Source organism: Cetorhinus maximus, chromosome 4, assembly GCF_964194155.1.
Source record: "Cetorhinus maximus chromosome 4, sCetMax3.hap1.1, whole genome shotgun sequence".
NCBI lineage: Eukaryota > Metazoa > Chordata > Chondrichthyes > Lamniformes > Cetorhinidae > Cetorhinus > Cetorhinus maximus.
In genome coordinates, this window is record NC_135882.1 from 121,506,442 (window position 1) to 121,525,828 (window position 19,387).

General features: G+C 41.7%; 1 protein-coding gene across 1 annotated transcript in view; it reads right to left on the reverse strand.

Moving 5' to 3' along the window:
* The window catches only part of calb1 (calbindin 1), a 100,079-nt gene that overhangs the window by 23,324 nt on the left and 57,368 nt on the right, over positions 1-19,387 (reverse strand). Inside the window, exon 6 of the mRNA XM_078540720.1 lies at positions 15,465-15,542. Coding sequence (XP_078396846.1) covers positions 15,465-15,542 — 78 coding nt within the window. The remainder of the gene's footprint in view (positions 1-15,464; positions 15,543-19,387) is intronic.

Below are 19,387 nucleotides of genomic sequence, written 5' to 3' on the forward strand. Positions count from 1 at the left end.
TCTGAAGTTGTTGAACTCAATGTTAAGTCCGGAAGGCTGCAAAGTGCCTAATCGGAAGATGAGGTGCTGTTCCTCCGTTATTGAGAGTTTATTTACAATAGTGAACATTATGTACAAGTGATTAACACCTGTGCCCAGGCTGTGCAACTACAGCTGTGGCTCAGTTCATAGCACCCTCGCCTTTGAATCAGAGGGTTGTGGGTTCATGTCCCACTCCCGGAAACCAAGAACTGTGATTGTGCTCGAAAGAGTTGCAATCTGTGACTGTTGATAACTCGAAAGAGTTTCTCAACTCCATGAGTATGTAAGTGTTACAGCGGGGAGGTGTCAGCTGTGGCTCAGTTCATAGCACCCTCGCCTTTGAGTCAGAAGGTTGTGGGTTCATGTCCCACTCCCAGAAACCAAAAACTGTGAATGAAAAGAGTTACATGCGATCTGTTGACAACTCGAAAGAGTTACAGCTGTGGCTCAGTTCATAGCACCCTCGCCTTTGAATCAGAAGGTTGTGGGTTCATGTCCCACTCCTGGAAACCAAGAACTGTGAATGTACTCAAAAGAGTTACATCTCCTTAACCCTTTAATCACATTTTAGTTTTATGTTTGTAAGTTTCCTTTAAAGTTTTTCCTTGATTTTACAGCTGACCTGACTTAGGGGCTGTGCTTGATTTATCCCTTGTTTTTGTTAATTTAGTTAATTGTTTTAACTCCACAAGAGTTACATCTCCTTAACCCTTTAATCACATTTTGGTTTGATGTTTTGAGTTTCCTTTAAACTTTGTCCTTGGTTTTACAGCTGACCTGACTTAGGGGCTGTGCTTGATTTATCCCTTGTTTTTGTTAATTTAGTTAATTGTTTTAACTCAAAAAGAGTTACATCTCCTTAACCCTTTAATCACATTTTGGTTTGATGTTTGTAAGTTTCCTTTAAACTTTGTCCTTGGTTTTACAGCTGATCTGACTTAGGGGCTGTGCTTGATTTATCCCTTATTTTGTTAATTTAGTTTAATTGGTTGACTCCAAAAAGAGTTACATCTCCTTAACCTTCCCAACCCTGCCACTACATCCTGGTGCTCTCTGGACATCAACAGCGGAGGTGGAGGCACCTGCTTTCACTGCTACGCCCTGTGAGTGATGACCTTGACAGGCGGCCCCTGGAGGGCCGAGACCTGGAGGGCTCTGGCCTGCTTTCGGGGTCCTGCTGTATGGCACCCTCCACGACCTGTGGAGCTGGAGCTGGAGCTGCTGGGGTCACAGGAAGAGGGGATTCAGATGGGCTGGACACTCCCTGAGTCACGTGGGTAGATGGCCCCAGAGTGTGCACCTGCTGATCCTCCTCCCTATGGGTGCCCAAGGGCCCATGACTGACTCTTTGAGGGGAAGGGGAAGCTGGAGTAAGATCGAGCTGCCCCATATCCCTGTTGTGTACACACTGTCAGAGACCAACTATGGCATCAGTGATGAGGTTCAACCCACGCAGCAGCGCAGAAGCAACATCCTGGACCAAGGTCTTCATGGCGGCTGCCATCCTACCAGTGTTGACCTTGGTGCATTGGCATGCTGGCGCTATCACCTCAGCCTGAAGACGGACGGACTCCTCCATCGTGCCTTGCAAACTGAGGAGTGCAGCGGACATCCCTTCCTGATGTTTCTGAGCTTGCCTTTGCAGCTCCAGCAACGGAGACATGACCAAGTCCAGAGGCTCGTCACCGGATTCGGAATCAGTAAATTTCTGGCCTCCAGCAGACACCTCCAAGCGCCAGACACCTGGGAAGCCGCTGCCAGCTGTGGATCAGAGTGTGATGTGCTCACCTGGGATTGTGATCCTGAGGATACTCTAAAGCTAGGTCCCACCGAGGTGGGTGTCTCTGTGCTGGTGGAGGGTGTGGGCGAGCGCTGTGACAGGCCTTCAGGGAGGGTGCCTTCTGATTCCTCTTCAGAGGTTTCTTCGGGGCTTGATTGGAGGCCCTGGGTTGTGGACTCTGTCGGCTGTTTCCCAGATGTGCCTGTGAAAGCAAGAAGAGATAATTAGTTCATGGCAGTGGCCTGTGAAAGAGGACACATCACTCACAGCATGGTTGTCTGATAGATGCTGCACTGTTGGATCCTCACTTGGTAGAGCAGCGCTGACCTCACCGTCAGCACGGGAATGGTCCAGATCCTTGCCGGCCAGCTGGATGGTTCTATTTTCAAAGTCCATGTGGACTTTGATTTCAGGCATTCCTCCACAAGTCTGCGACCTCTTCCTCTTGTTGTGTGCCAGCTTGTCCTGCGTGAATAAAGATGGAGAGAGTTTAAGCAGGATGCCTGCCAGGCCAAATGGTAAGTATGCCTGGCTGTGTGGGAGGTAAGTGGTCCATGGATGAGATGAGGTCAATGAGGGAGCGAATCATGATGTCCCTTAAACTGGCAGTGCGTGAGGGCCCTGTGGATGTGTGATGGGTCTGTGAGTGTGTGAGTTGAGAGTGATAAGAAGAGTGACTTACCTTCATGGAACTAAAGAGATCATTCATCCTCTTGCAGCACTGGGTGGCTGTCCTCTTTTGCAGGTCATTGGCGCTGACCACCGCTGCTACCACTCCCCAAGCCAGACTGGTGATGTTGCTGCCCATCCTGTGGCCAGAGCAGGGGTAGAGGACATCACTGCATCCAAAAAGCACTCGAGCAACGCATCATTGAACCTGGGGGCTGCAGTCTTTTTGCCTTTTGGAGCCATGTCTTCCTTGCAGCAGTCTTGGGCTCAAAGCACTGAGAGGTGTGCGCGCGGCTGCATTTTAAATATGGTGCCCAGCGTGATGAAGCGGTGAATGAGAGCCCACCTGCCATCAAAACGACTTGTTTCCTGAGAATTTATAAATAATGCGGCGGGTTTGGATCAATACGGCGTGAGAAGCCGCCATTGCGGCCAGCAAGTAAAATGTCGTTTTTCCCGCCCGCCACCCCACTTAGTGCAAATCTGAGATGATTATGCCCTCACTCTCTCTCTCTCTTCAGTCTCTCGCTCACACACACAAACTCTCTCACCCCCACACACACACTCAACAGTCAGGCTGTTCCTTCCCCAACACTTCCCCCCCCCCCCACCCCCTTCCCCCACCGCCCCACAACGACCTGGGGCTCGGCTCCACAATGACTCACTCCTGGGGCCTCGCAGCCAACCTCTCTTCCCCAGGACACCAGCACTCCACTCCACTGCACTTTGCTCTCTGGGCCCTGGTTGGAGATGCTGGTGCTCTGCTCTGGCAGCACTACCCCACTGGTCAGGGAGTCGCACTTTGCGTCGATGGGAGCCGCCACTGGCTCACGGGCCTTGCAATGAAGAGCACTGACTTAAACACTGACAACACACTGCAGACAGCAATCTTCATCAGAAGCAGAGAATGTGAATTCCAAGCTCAGGCAGGAAGGATCCTATTTTTAGTTTTTCTTTTGCCTGGGTCTATTTGTCCTTTCCATATCCTCAAATGTATGCTTCAAAAAACACTCCATTCTTTCATAATTATCAAATATGAAATATCACAGTCACAGCAGGTATTTAGCGTTCAGAACTCTTTAATGCCACAGATCAGTTAAGGTTAAAATTTTAGCATGACTCGTCTGGACTAGTAGCAAAGTAAAGTGAAGAAACACTGCTGAGCTGTCGAGTGCCTGCTCCGTCTATGCTTTTATTGCACTTTCCTGCTGTTGCGACTAGGTTACTTTGAACAATCTGCCTTTTCCTAAATCAGATTGCACATTAGCAAATCAAGAAGTTGAACTTGCATGGCTTTTCCCTTTTCAAACACTCTTAAGTTTGAATGGAGCTTGGTGAGATAGCATGCAATGTGTTCAAGACTACCATTTCTCATTTACAGAGATCAACTTAAATGTAGTTTTGCTTGGCCTATTGATATTTTGTTTGTAGCAACACAGGCTGCCACTGATATAGCCATATGCCACCTTCCTGCTGTTGTGAGGTAGACAGGCAATCAAAAGCACAGATTACACTGTTTGAATTCCCTCTAATTTGAAGAAGCGGAAGTTGGTCAATCAGGGCTGTTTCTGGCAAATAATTGATCACTCTGCACAAGAGGCATCCGTGAGTTATACAGACTTGAAACATTAACTCTGTTTCTCTCTCCACAGATGCTGCCAGGCCTGCTGAGTTTTTCCAGAATTTTCTGTTTTTATTATTATTATAATTATTAATAATAATGATGAGAGATTATATATCATTGATGCTTCTAACTAAACTTGAAAAATTTAGAACAAGCAAATGTTCGTCATGTTAATGAACATAGTGCAGGGTGGTACATGGGGGTGTCTAATACGGTCACAAGGTTAAATATAGAGAGGTTATTTTCAACTTCAGCTTCTTAAAGTTATGAATGGAAAACATGTAAAAGCCCGGTTATGTTCCCATAAGTTAAAAGTAATCACACTTTAGACTCAAAGTGCTGGAGCTTCATCGAGTGTGTTTCTTGCTATTCTCCATGGGCTGAATCTTAGGCTCGGTGAGCGGGGGCGGGGACTGTTCGGCAAGGTGTAAAATGACGTAGGGTGATGTCGGGCGTCTGTCCCAATGTCATCGCGCATCAGTTAAGCTTTCAGTTCGGTGGGCGCGCAGCCAAGGCGGCTGTGCGCCCACCAAACTGTCAAAGGCCTGTTAAGGCCATTTAACTAACAATTAAAATAATTAACGGAGCTACCCGTCCAACCTTAAGGTTGGCCAGCAGGCGAAGAACCCAGGTGGTCTTCGCATTTTTCATGGAACCTCATCCACGGGCGGGATGAGGTTTCATGAATGATTTTAACTTTTCTCAAAAATTTTTACTGAAATTAATGCACATGTCCCAGCTCATGTGACAGTTTCACATGAGGGGATATGTCATAAAAATTTATTCAAGGCCTTATTGAACTGTTAAAACTTAAAACTAATCTCCCTGAGGCACCTCTGTGTCTCTAGGTTAAGGATTAGCAGTGATGGCTGCTTACTCATCTGGGGTGAAATCCCCAGGAATCAGATATTGAATTCCTTGCTTCTGCAGCCCAATCTGTAATAATGCCACGTGACCCCCTATGTTGTCTCTGGGAGTCTGATTCTTTGAGATGGTCCCTGCAAGCACTTGTGCAGGCCTATTTCTAAGCATAGCTTTTTACTGACATTACTGTCATTCAATAACTCCTTTAGTTCATTACATAGCTGCCAGTCCTGCTGGCCACCATTTCCTGAGAGCAAATGATCTTCCTGGGCGTAGGACAGCAGGCCTTAATTACCATGATTGAAATACCATTATTTTGGATGCCTGAGCATTATCTAATCAGCCAAAGTCAGCCTTATTTCCTACCTGGAGCTTGAACCAGTGTGAATGCTCATGAGAGAGATGGCCTAACTGCTGTGCATATGGCCTGCATAATTACTGTTAATATTCACATCACTCCTGCTTGATAGCAGTCTTCACTACCAACAACCCTTTAATAATCTGTTCCACTTACATGGATAAGGTGCATTATTTTCTGTTCGTAATATGGTTTACCGCAGTAAGTGTGCACCTGGAAATCTTGCAGAATAGCAATTATTTGTGCATACCTGATGATTCATCGATCCCTATATCTTCATTAGATCAGCATATTCCAATATTTACCTCCATTTGAATTGCCTGATATATTGTTCATTCAGTATCAAAGCTTTTTCTCAATATTGCCACCTCATAGTCAACCTCCTGACATTTATTGAAATGTTGTCCTTGAAAGCATGAGTATTAATTAATCTCTCCATTAAATAATTTGGCTCAAGTTACAATTAACATTACATTCATTATTCATGTTATTGTTTTCATTCCTAGCTTTGAAAAGTCCAAGTTAAAAGCTTCTCAGTATATACTCAGGTCCATATTAGGATAGCTTTAGTTTTGTCTAAAATGACATTCACTAATACTGTGATGGGCAAACTAGGCGAGTGAATGGGCCGCATGAATGGCCCTCCCTCATCTCAGTGGGCCGCAAGATTGAAATTGGGCATGTGCAGTAACCATAACTTCATGAATAAGATTAAATACATTTAATACACGCCGAATATGTATTGTTATATTATTTGTAAAGAGATAGGAACTAATTGTTATATGAATATGTATCCTGGGTTGCCACATTCACAGTCATGTGCCAAGTAACAATGTATAAATCCATCAGTAACATGGGGTAGAATTTTCCCCCTATCAGGAGGGTTGTGCCGGGGCAGGCATGGACCCAATTGGTGACCCCGATTGGGTCCGCGCCGCCATTTTATGTGGGCAGGAAATTAAGGCCCGCCCAGCATGACACGCACCTGGAAGTGCTGTGCACTCCCTGTGCGGGCTAGGGGGGGGGGGCGGTGTTCCCTGAGTTGAGAATCCGTGGAGCTTCAAGAATCACAAGGATAATTAAGTGCTTGGCATAAAGCTATTAATGTATATAATATTGTTGGCAAATATTTTTCTTTTAAAATAGAGGTTTAGTCTATGGGTGTGTCTTAATTGGATTAAAGTCAGCTACTCTGGGTGCTTTGATGTGTACTAGTTTTGATATGTAAGAGAGATAGCGTGCATTTGCATTTTTTGAATAGAGCATTCAAGAAGTGGGGTGAAAACCAATGCCTATCTAGCAGATACAAAGCCATATGTTTATATTGCTAATAAAGTTGGCACTATGGAAGGGGTATTATTGTTAGAGAGGTTTAGTTCAGCAATTGTTGATACAATGAGAATTAACATTCAATGGGAGTGGTAGGTACAACTTCAGCAATTTTCGGGTGTACAGAGCAGAGGCAATGTGAGATCAAAAGGCAGCTGTCAGTCTCCAACTGGCTCCACAGGAACCAAAGTGAAAGAACCTCATTTTGAATTTGTAAGGTGAAAATGCTTTGCCTGGTGTTTGGTTAAGTCTATGGGTAGCTATTGCCTTAATGGAGATTAGTTTGGGAATTTGTTAAAAGTTATGATAGTAGATATTTGAAGCCATGTATATAAACCTGTGTAAATTAATAAAATGTTTCATTTAGTTTAATGTAAAACCTCAAGAACTGGTGGTCTGATTCCTGAATTTAGAGTCACATCTCAAACATAACACTTAAAATTATAGGTTATGATAGTTGTTTTAAGTTTCACTCTGGGATTTTTAAATAACTAAGCTTTACCAACTGCATCGGTCATTACAATTGGGGCCTGTGCCGGGATAAATTACATTTCTAATTCCTTGATTGGTTAGGAATTGGTGAATCTTAAGCTTACGAGTACAAGAGGCACTTCGAATTCAGGAGTTGGTGAGGTATTTTAGTAGTGGTGAGACTGCAAGATGGCTTTGGCAATTGCTAAGACTTGTCTGGGAGTAGAAGAGATAACTCTGATTGGGTTGGAGAAAATAACCAAAAGGAAGTTAACAGAGTTGGCAGATAAGTTAAATTTGGGGTTAGGAAATTAGATATAGTTAAAAGTATAGCACAGCATCTACAGTTGGAAGTGAAACCTGACACTAGCGAGTCATCACTGGAGGTAGTAAGACTTCAGTTACAAATGAAAAAGCTTGAATTCGAAGCAAAGGGCGGAGAAATGGCTATTAAAATGGAATTAGAAATTGTGAAGATGGAGAAGGAGGAAAGAAAAAGAGAGAAAGAGAATTCCAACTGAAAATGTTGGCAATTAGAAAAGATTTAAATTTGTTTAAATTTGTGCAAGCCCTTCCAAACTTTGAGGAAAAAGATATTGAAGCATTCTTTATCTCATTTGAGAAGCTAGCTAAACAGATGAAATGGCCACAGGAAAACTGGACATTATTATTACAGTCTAAGTTGTTAGGTAGGGCACATGAGGTATATGCTTCGCTATCAAAATTATGGGAATTATGATGTGGTGAAAAAGGCTATTTCGAGCGCAAAAGTTGGTTCCTGAAGCATACAGGCAGAAATTCAGGAATATAAGAAAACAGCCTGGGAAAACTGATATTGAGTTTGAAAGAGTAAAACAAAGTAATTTTGATCGGTGGATACGGGCGTTAAAAATGGAGACAACCTATGCAGCTCTTAGGGACGTCATTCTTTTGGAAGAATTTAAAGATTCAATCCCTTTGGTAGTGAGAACTCATGTGGAGGAACAGAGGGTTGACTCTATAAGACAAGCAGCAGAGATAACTGATGATTATGAGTTAGTTCATAGAGCTAAACCATTTTTTCCGTCACGCTTTCAAATTGGAAAAGGATAAAAAGTGGGAAGGTGAAAAGAAGGTAGGTAGTCAGGGAAGAGATGGAGTAGCTGGAAATTCCCAGGATGTTTTTCTCAGAATAAAAAAGTAGGTGCTGAAGGTATAAGTGACATTCGAAAATTGAGGTATCTTCATTATAATAAAGTGGGGCAGACCAAGTCAGTGTGTTGGAGGTTGCAGGAAAAATCTGTAGGAATTATTGTACTGGTACCGAAACTAGATGGAATATAAAGACTGTGTGTGGACTATCGAAAGGTGAATGCCGTGACAAAAGCGGATTCATATCCCATACCACGGTTGGATTGCACTGAGAAAGTGGGACAATCGAAATTTATCACAAAGATTGACTTGATAAAAGGATATTGGCAGGTGCCATTGTCAGAGAGAGCAAAGGAGATATCAACTTTTGTAACGCCAAGTGGACTATATCAGTTTCAAGTCATGCCATTTGGTATGAAGAATGCACCTGTGACATTTCAAAGGCTGACAAAGTAATTGCGGGTCTGAGCAATTGTGCGGTTTATATTGATGATCTAATTGTTTTCAGTCAGATGTGGGAGGAGCATTTACAGCATCCGGAAGAATTATTTACTCGAATACAAGTAGCTAATTTGGTGATGAACTTGGCTAAAAGTGAATTTGCAAAAGCGCAAGTTACGTATCTAGGCCATACCATTGGACATGGTACGGTGGCTCCAAGAGATGGGAAAGTCAAGGCTATCGTGGATTTCCCAATGCCTACAACAAAATGAGAAGTTTTGAGATTTCGGGGCATGAGTGGGTTTTACCGGAAATTTGTATCAAATTTTAGCCAAGTGGTTGCTCCACTGACTGAACAATTAAAAAAGAACAAGAAGTTTCAATGGACACAAGAGTGTCAGAAGCCATTCGATAGTTTGAAAACTGCATTAACTACGACACCAGTGTTTGCAGTACCCAATTATGCCAAGCAATTCAAGTTGGCCATTGACGCAAGCGATATAGGCATTGGGGCTGTACTGTTACAAGAAGATGAAACTGGAATTGAAAACTGATAGGGTATTTTTCACAGAAGCTGAATGAAGAACAGAGAAGATATTCAACAATCAAAAAAAAGACTTTGAGTTTGGTGTTAGCATTGCAGCATTTTGAAATTTATGTTGCAAACAATTCATCAGAAACAATTGTTTATACAGACCATAATCCTTTGATGCTTTTGGACAAATTTCGGGACAAAAGTGCAATGCTTTTCAGATGGAGTTTATTATTACAACCATTTAATCTACATATTATATATATATCTGGAAGAGAAAATCTGTTCGCAGATGCGTTGGCAAGAGTTTGAAGCTTAAAGGAAAATGAGACATTTTTAAAGAACTAAATCCTGGACACTGAACTGGAGCGATTTCTTTTGATACCAAGGACTTGTGTGTGTATATATATATACATATTTAAGTTAATGCATGCATCTGGTAATGTAATAGTGTAATAAGTATAGGAGATAGTGTGAGATATGTTATTAAAATGAAGCCACCTTTTAGGATTGTGACGGTTCATTTTTTGATATGGAGGGGGATGTCATGAAGCTATTAATGCATATCATATTATTGGAAAATATTTTCTTTTAAAATGGAGGTTTAATATCTGGGTGTGTCTTAATTGAATTAAAGTCAGCTAATTTGGGTGCTTTGATGTGTACTAATATTGATGTGTAAGAGAGATAGAGAGCATTTGCATTTTTTGAATAGAGCATTTAAGAGGGGCGAAAACTGATGCCAATCTAACAGATACCAAAAATATGTTTATATTACTAATAAAATTGGTAGCATGAAAGGGGTTTTATTATTAGAGAGGTTTAGTTCAGAGGTAGTTCATACGATGAGAATTAACATTCAACGGGAGTGGTAGGTATAACTTCATCAGTTTTTGGTGTGCAGAGCAGAGGCAATGTGAGCCTCCAACTGGCTCCACAGGAACCAAAATGAAAGAGCCTAATTTTGAATTCGTAAGGTGAAAATGCTTTGCCTGGTTAAGTCTATGTGTAGCTGTTGCCTTAATGGAGATTAGTTTGGGAATTTGTTAAAAGTTATGATAGAAATTTGAAGCCATGTGTATATATATTTTAACCTGTGTAAATTAATAAAATGTTTCATTTAGTTTAATGTAAAATCTCAAAAACCGGTGGTCTGATTCCTGAATTTAGAGTCACATCTCAAACATAACACTCAAAATTATAGTTTATGACACTTGTTTAAAGTTTCCCTCTGGGATTTTTAAATAACTCAGCTTTACCAACTGCATCATTCATAACAATGCTAGAGGGGAAAAGCTTTGAAGACTTACGTCACATTTACTCCAACAGCATATGTGCTCTGTGTTGCTTGAGATACATTTCACAATTTGCCATTTTATTGCACAGAAATGAAGTTTGACATTTAAGAAGCAGATCAAAATGAATATGCTTTTCTGAGACTTAATTTACTATGAAAAGTAAAACTTCTATTTTATAGCATATTATACAATCACAAGAAATCCAAAAGCACTTTACTTTTTGATGTGGCATAGTGGCATTGTCACTGGACTCGTATTCCAGACACTCAGGGTAATGGTCTGGGGACCGGGGTTCATATCCCACCATGGTAGATGGTGAAATTTGAACTCAATAAAAATCTGGAAATAAAAGTCTGATGATGACCAAAAAACCATTGCTGATTGTCGTAAAAACCCATCTGATTTACTAATGTCCTTTAAGGGAGGAAATCTGCTGTCCTTACCTGGTCTGGCCTACATGTGACTCTAGACCCACAGCAATGTGGTTGACTCTTAAATGCTCTCTGAACTAGAGCAATTAGGGATGGGCAATAAATGCTGACCTAGCCAGCGATGCCCGCATCCCATGAATGAATTTTAAAAGTATGTCAGAAGCGTGGCGTAAAGATGTTTCATAAGGCTTATTTCGGTTGCACTAGTTAATGTGGAACATACCTTTATCTTTAGTTTGATGTATTAGTTGCCTGTTAAGTCATGTTTAATATATGTTGATTATAGTTTTTTTATTACAATAAAAGCCTTAAAATGTGAAATCTTCTTCTTCGGTTATTTCTATCGGTTGCTAGGAAATTAATCTCTTTCAAAGAAAGTTATCGGTCTCTATGGTGATCATAACAATGTTCCTCTTTTCTTGTTCTTTTCCATGGGGAAATAATTTGTTCATCATTGGTGCCACACAGACTTATGCTGATTTCCAGGGGGTGGTTAGCATCTTAGGTTGCTCCCTGCACAAGCCATGTGGCATTCTCCATTCAGAAGATGGCAATAATGGAGACCTGGCTCAAAAAAAGGGCAGAAGTGGGTACTAATATTCCTGGATACAAGGTGTTCCAGGAATGATACAAAAGGAAATAAAAGAGGAGAATATTACAGTGCCGGAGAGAGAGGATATCTTGAAGGGGTCAGGGCAGAATCTATCTGGTTAGAATTATGAAACAGTAGAGGTACCAATACATGACTAGGCGTATTCTACTGTACACAAAGATAGTAGCAAAGACACTGGCTAAAGATGGCTGCCACAAGTTACTTACAATTCAAACTCTGCAATTAGAACTGAGACAGATCAAACAGCTTTAAACTGCAAGAGAGTGTGAAGAGAGAGGCAATTCTTAGTCTAGACATCTATTGAAACTCATCTCTGTCTAGGGAAGAGACATTAAAATGCAAAGTCCTGGATATTGAAACAATGGTTGCCACAGACAAACCCACCCAAAACCCCTAGAAAATACACACATGAGGTATAACAGGATAGGCTGCAGATCCTGAAGAGAGACATTTGCAAGATTCTCCAGCAAAAGTCGTGAAACAAGTGATTTAACTGTTTCAAGAAGTCAAAGTACCAGGAATCTACCAATGAACCAAGGTCTCATTAGAATTGTAACATCTTCTACATCTGACCGCATCCAAGAAACCAGATAACCTAAATCGGTCGCAACGTTTAACGGTCTATGCCTCAAGGACAATTCAAAGGCACTTAATTGTATATTCTTTGACCCTTTTTGATTAGACTCTAACGTTCCTTTTCTGAAACCTGGTTGTCAATGCGTGTGACGTCATGTTTTTATTAGTTTTTTCCCTCTGGTTTAGTGGCTAATAAATTTGCTCTTTCTTTGATTCAAGAAAAGTTTGATTGGCTCCTTATTAAATTGTGAATACATTTGGGTTTTTTGTGACCAACTGTGGAGACTGAATAGAGGGGAGCCAATTCATTGCTTCTCACCTGGTCATAACAGTAGCTTCAGCTATCTGAGTATAGACTGGGACAATCATAGCGTAAAGGACAGAGAAGGGAAAGAGTGTTCAGTAGAATTTTCTAGATCTGGCCTACTGAAGAAGAAGGCATTGCCAGAGTTGGTTCGAGGGAATGAAGTCAAGTAGATCAAGTATCAGAAGGGGAACATTTAGTGAATAATAGTCATAATATCATAAAGCTTATACCCACTGTGGAAAAGGACAATCTGAAGTAAAAAAAAATACTTACATGGAGAGGGCAAAACAGGCTAAATATAAAAAGTTCAGAGGGAAAGTGAAAATGGAAATAAGAGGGGCAAAGATAGACTATGGGCACGATCTTCCCCCCATCGGGGGGGGTTGTGCGGGAGCGGGCGCGAGTGGGTGGGTTCCCGATCGGTGTCCCCAGTCGGGGGCGTGCCACCATTTTACGTGGGCGGGCCAATTAAGGCCCGCCCAGTGTGACGTGCACCAGGAAGCGCTATGCGCTCCCTGTGCGGGCGGGGGGGGGGATTACCTGAGTCGGAAGTGCGCTCTTTCGCACATGTGCACGAAAGAGCACACAGATCTCCCTGAGGCAAAGTGCTGCCTCAGGAGATCGGTTCAGGTATCAAACATTGAAATAAAGATGGCAAAAAAAAATTATTGACATGTCCCCTCATGAGCCACTGTCACATGAACTGGGACATGTCGATTTCTTTTATTTAGATATTTCATACAAATTTTAATACCCTCATGAAACCTCATCCTGCCCGTGGATCAGGTTTCATGTTTTTTCTGAAGGCCACCTGGGCTCTCCGCCTTCCCGCCAACCTTAAGGTTGGGTGGACAGGTCCATTAATCAGTTTAATTACTTTTTTAATGGCCTTAATAGGCCTTTGACAGTTCAGCAGGCGCGCAGCTGACCGAACTGACAATCTAAGTGATGCGGGGTGATATCGGGCCGCACGCCCGACGTCATCCCACATCATTTTACACGTCAGTGAGTGGGCCCCATCCCCCGCTCGCCAACTGGAAGATGCAGTCCTATAAGAAGAGACTGGCAGCTAACATGAAAAGGAAATCAAAAATTCTTCTTTAGGCATATAAATGGCAAAAGCATAGCAAGAGGAGGGGTCAGGGTGCAAATACAGTCCCAAAAAGAGGCCTGGCATAGAGGCAGAGGATATGGCTGAGGTACTAAAAGAGCACTTATCATTTGTCTTTACCAAGGAATAAGATACTGCCAAAATCGTGCAAGAGAAGGCAGTTGAGATACTGGGTGGGCTAACATTGAAAGAGGACCTTATAGAAAGGCTTGCTGTTCTTAAAGTTGAGCAATCACCAGGACCAGATGGAATGCATATGAGCATACTGACGGAAATAAGAATGGAAATTGTTGAGGCACTGGCCATAATGTTCCAATTCTCCTTACGTACAGGGGTAGTGCCTAGGCACTGGAAATTGTAAATGTTGCACCCTTGTTCAAAAAAAGGTGTAAAGATAAATCCATTTTACTACTGTCCAGTCAGTTTAACCTCTGTAGTGGGAAGGCTTTTAGACACGATAGTCCTGGACAAAATTAACAATCACTTGGACCATTATTGGTTAATTAAGAAAACCAGCATGGATCTGTTAATTTGTTTAACTACTAATACAAAAACAAAACACTGCATAGAATGAAAGGGCATTAGCAGCATGATTACGAAGTTGGCTGAGTGACAGGAAACAGAGTAGTAGTGAATGGTTGTGTTTCAGACTGGAGGAAGCTTTACCGTGGTGTGCCTCAGGGATACTAGGACCAGTGCTTTACTTGAGATGTATTAATTACTTAGACTTGGGTGTCCAGGGCACAATTTCAAAATTTGCAGATGACACAAAACTTAGGCCAGAAATTTCCCCCCGCCTTAAGGTTGGACGGGCAGCTCGTTTAACTATTTTAATTAGTTTTTAACAGGCCTTAATAGGGCTTTGACAATTCGGCAGGTGCGCAGCTGAGTCGGTTGTGCGCCCACCGAACCGAAAATCTAAATGACGCACGGTGACGTCGGGACGCCCGGCCGACATCACCACGTGTAATTTTACGTGTTGGCGAGCGGGCCCTGCCCTCCCCGCTCGCCATCGGGAAAATGCTGCCTTTGGAAGCATTTCGAGTTGTAAGGAAGGTAATGATAGACTTCAAGAGGACACAGACAAACTGAAGGAATGGGTGCACATGTAATAGAATAAATTTATCACAGAGAAGTGCAAGGTAACATATTTTGCTAGGAAGAATGAAGAAAGGCAATCTAAACTTAAGATCTAAACTAAACAATTCTAAAGAAAGTGCAGGAACAGAGAGACCTACAAGTAAATGTGCACAAATTGTTGAAGGTAACAAGGGCAGGCTGAGAAAGTCATTAAATGAGATCCTGGACTTGATAACCAGAGACATAGAGTATAGAAGCAAGGAAGCTATGATGACCCTTTCATTTTAGAAAGGATGTGAAGGCTTTAAAAACGCTACAGAAAATATTTATGAGAATGGTTCCAGGAATGAGGGACTTAGTTACGAGGGTAGATTGGAAAAGATTGGCTTGTTCTCCTTGGAGAAGAGAAGGCTAAGAGGTGATTCAGAGGTGCTCAAAATCATGAGAAGTTTAGACAGAACGGATAGAGACAAACTGTTCCCTTTGGCGGTAGGTCGAAAACCAGAGGACAAAGATTTAATATTATTGGCAAAAGAATCAAAGGGGACAAAGGGAAAAGCTTTTTACGCAGTGAGTGGTTATGATTTGGAATGCACTGCCTGAAAGGGTGTTGCAGGTAGATTTATTTGTGGTTTTTGAAAGGGAATTAGATAAGCATCTGAAAGGAAAAATTTTGCAGGGCTATGGGAGAAAGGGCAGGGAGTGGGACCAGCTAAACCTCTCTTGCAAAGAGCCAGCAAGAACTACTTTCTGATCTTCAATGTTCTATAACAAACTATTTCGCGGCCAATAAACGTTGCTAAAGCGAATTGATGGAATTTCACTTACCGTTGTCAGGGTATACTCTTCTAGCTTCACTTCATCAAAAGGTCTATTTGCTTTCTTCAGTAAATCTCGAAGAAAGCTCTGTTTAAAAAAATACAGCAACACATTGAGATTTCATCAACTGTTTCTGATGTCCATCACAGCCATATTGAAATCAATTTTTCTGTATTGATATGACCCTTACAGTATGAATCCTTTATCATTTAATTCTGAGTTATAAACAATAAATATCAATACCTTGCCAAAAGCAGGCAAGATGGGATAAACATTGAAAATTGTTTGAGATTTTTGTAAGAAACACATTAGTATATAGACATGAAAATTCTCTTTGTTATTTAGTTATTAGTTAACCCATTTACAGCAAGTAGCCTATTGAATGCATTAAAAAGCATATAGCAGAGTTTCATAGGAATAAACTAATGCATTACAAATATCACCGAATGTGATCTGATTACTAAATTCAGATTAATTTTGCTTCATTAATTTATCATACAGATGTGAAATTCATTAGGATTTCAATGATTCATGAAATTGTGAAAGATTAAATGCTCTAAGTATAATATTAAAAACATATTATAATGTGTTTTGATGGTGTTATAATCAATGTTAAAACAACATGCATAATTGCCCTTTTACGTGAGTGTCCAAAATGATTTGATTATAGCCGGTGTTAAGACTTCAAGGTTTATATCAAAGTTTGTCAAAGTTGTGCAAACGTAACCATGCTGCAGGAAGTCTGTTGTCATTGGTTCATCAGCTGTCCCTTGATTCAAGAATAACATCTATATGAGATGGTAAGTTTCTGCCATGGGTCTTCATGTGACTGAGCAGGCTGATTCATGACCCACACATCTTTGGGCACATGGGGCAGAATGTACCACAAGGTACTGGGATCCGGAGTTCAGGATTCGCTTCCTTTTCTTTCCTTCTCTCTTGCCACTTGGTCTCATCATTAAGATGTTTGGATTCAAAGCATGATGCACTTTGATGGACAAGTTGTCACCATTTTGAACAATCGGTACCAAGCTTCTCCCAGTCATTGATATCAATGCTGCTGCACTTCGAGGGCTTCAGAGTGTCTTTGAAGCATTTTCTTTGTCCTCCCGAGAATGTTGGCCATTTGAGGTTGAGAAAACAGGATCTGGGAGGGGAAATGCTTTTTTGCCACCCACACACAGTGTTCAGTACATCATAGGAAGAGAGTTCCAGGATTTTGACCCAGCGACAGTGAAGAATGGGCATGTAATGGACAAATGAACAACACAGCTAAGTGTCAGCTAGTACATTTTGTTGGGAAGAAAAAGAAAATCACATACACTTTGGAAAATAGCTGTCTATATGGGATATAGGACGGAATTCTGTTGCAGTGGTGACAAAGGCAGGGATGGAAGTGGGCAGGACTTCTGCTCAGACGCAGGAAAGTTGGCCACACACAATCACGCAGGAACCAGCCAATTAGCTATGCATAGTCAAGTACATCATAGTTAAATTTGTATGAGTTTTCCCTGAATGCTTGTCCAGCTGGCTTCAAGAAGGACACTCGCTTTTGTCAATGGTCTTCCCATTGAATCCAGAGGATGCTGTGGAGGCATTGCTGATGGATTTTCTCTAACGTGCTTTTGTGTCACTGATACACCATCCAGGTTTCACTGTAGTACAGGAGTGTGGTGATGACAACTGCTCTGTACACTAGGATAATTGATGACATGTGGATATCTTTGTTGTCAAACACTCGCTGCCGTAGTTTGTAGAAAACTGAGCCGGCCCAGCTGATCCGGTGTTGGATCTCCTTGTCAATGGTGGCCTTTTCAAAGAGATAGCTGCCAAGGTATGGGAAGTGCTCAACATATTTCAGAGTCTCTCCTTCAACATACATGAGAGGTGGAGTATTTGGCTGACCAGATCTGGGTTGACATATAAGTTTTGTTTTTACAATATTCCAGGGCAGGTTGAATCTCTTGTGTGCAGAATTGGAGAATGTTTGTAATACATGTTCAACATAACTTTTCTGATTTTCAATTCTATCCCTCTGGAAATGAATCCCACTGCTTTGTTTGCTTTTTTAATGGTCTTTTGCTACTTTTAGTGATCTGTGTATCTGTACCCCCACTCCTTCTGTACCTATGGGCAGAATCTAACGATGCTCCAGGGAGCAAGTAAAGAGTAAGGCAGCTGCGCCTAATTTTGTGGGATCCAAAATGTGAGCTTCCAGAAGGTGGGATGCTTTTCCATTGAGCTCGGGTGACGGATGTCCAGGGCAGTTGGAGCATGGCTGTACATGGAAGGGAGGGTGACAGCAGCTACAGGGATCAAAGTGTGGCAGGCGGGCAGGGGGTGGCAGCAGTTTAAGGTCACAATCTACATCTGAGGCGGGAAGAATGATGATTCTGGCTTGCAGGGAGTGGTTTCCTGGCCAGTTGCCTTTTAAGTATGGTGCCTGGACCTTTGACTCCATGAGGTAATGGCAGGGTTGGTGACTTTCTGCCCAGCACCGCCACATAATTGGTCAGGCCCCTTGACCGTGCATAGCTAATTGGCTGGTTGCCACGTGATTGTGTGTGGCCAACTTTCCTGCATCTGAGCGGAAGTCCTGCCCACTTCCATTCCTGCCATTGGGACACTCACCGCTGCAACAGGATTCTGTCCTATATCCCATATAGACAGTTATTTTCCAAAGTGTATGTGGCTTTTTTCCTTCCCAACAAAATGTACTAGCTGACACTTAGCTATGTTGTTCATTTGTCCAATACATGCCCATTCTTCACTGTCACTGGGTCAAAATCCTGGAACTCCCTTCCTGGAACAGCACTGTGGGTATACCTACATCACATGGATTGCAGCAGTTCAAGGAGGCAGCTCACCACCGCCTTCTCTAGGACAATTAGGGATGGGCAATGAATGCTGGTTTAGCCAGTGACACCCAAATCCCATAAATGAATAAAAAAAAAGAAATTCTGTGAGTTAATTATCTTCCTATATTTTGCCATAATTTCCTCTGTATTAATGATACCTCTCAATTTAGTATGATTGTCAAATTTTGAAATTGTACTTCCAATTCCTGAGTCAATCTTGGTTTTTTATATTTGAACAACTGCGCTTCTCAACATTTGTGTAATGATCTTCAACCCCTATATTCCGTTTTCTGTTTTGTGGCCAGTTGCTATGCTGTTTGCTATTCTGCTACCTGTCCCCTGACTCCACTTATTCTGATGTTGGTCATGAGCCTATCATGCGGTACCTTACTGAAGGCCTTTCGAAATCCAAAATATTACACAACAGCATTATCCTTATCTATCCTCTCTGTTACTTCTTGAAAGAAATAAGTTTGGTCAAGCATGACCTTCCCTTTTTGGAATCTATGCTGACTACTCGATTGCACTTTCAGTTTCTGGACATTTCTTTATTACATCTTTAAGGATGTAAGGATTCAATTATTATTCGCACTACCAACATTAAGCTAATTGGTCCGTAGTTCCCTGGACCTATTCTATCTCCCTTAAATATCGAGAATTTAAAAAATATATATATATATATGTAATAGTGCATCTGTTTTCTCATCCCTAATGTTTGGATGCAATCCATCAAGGGTTTTTTTTTCCCTAAATGTGATTAATTTATTATTTATCCCCCACCTTGCTATTTTAAATATCCTTATTTTGTTTTGTTTTCTTCTTTAAATGTTATGTCGATCATATCATTTTCCTAAAGGTGATTATTTAATATTATTTAATGATAAGGATGCAGCTCACTATCACCTTCTCAAAGGCAATTAGGGGTGGGCAATGAATGCTGGTTTAGTCAGTGCCACCCAAATCCCATGAATGAATTTTTTTTAAAAATTCCGTGAAGCAAGGTGATTATTTAATATCTCTGCCATTTTGTCATTATTAACTGAGCTTATCTTGTGAATCCCTTTGTGACCCTAT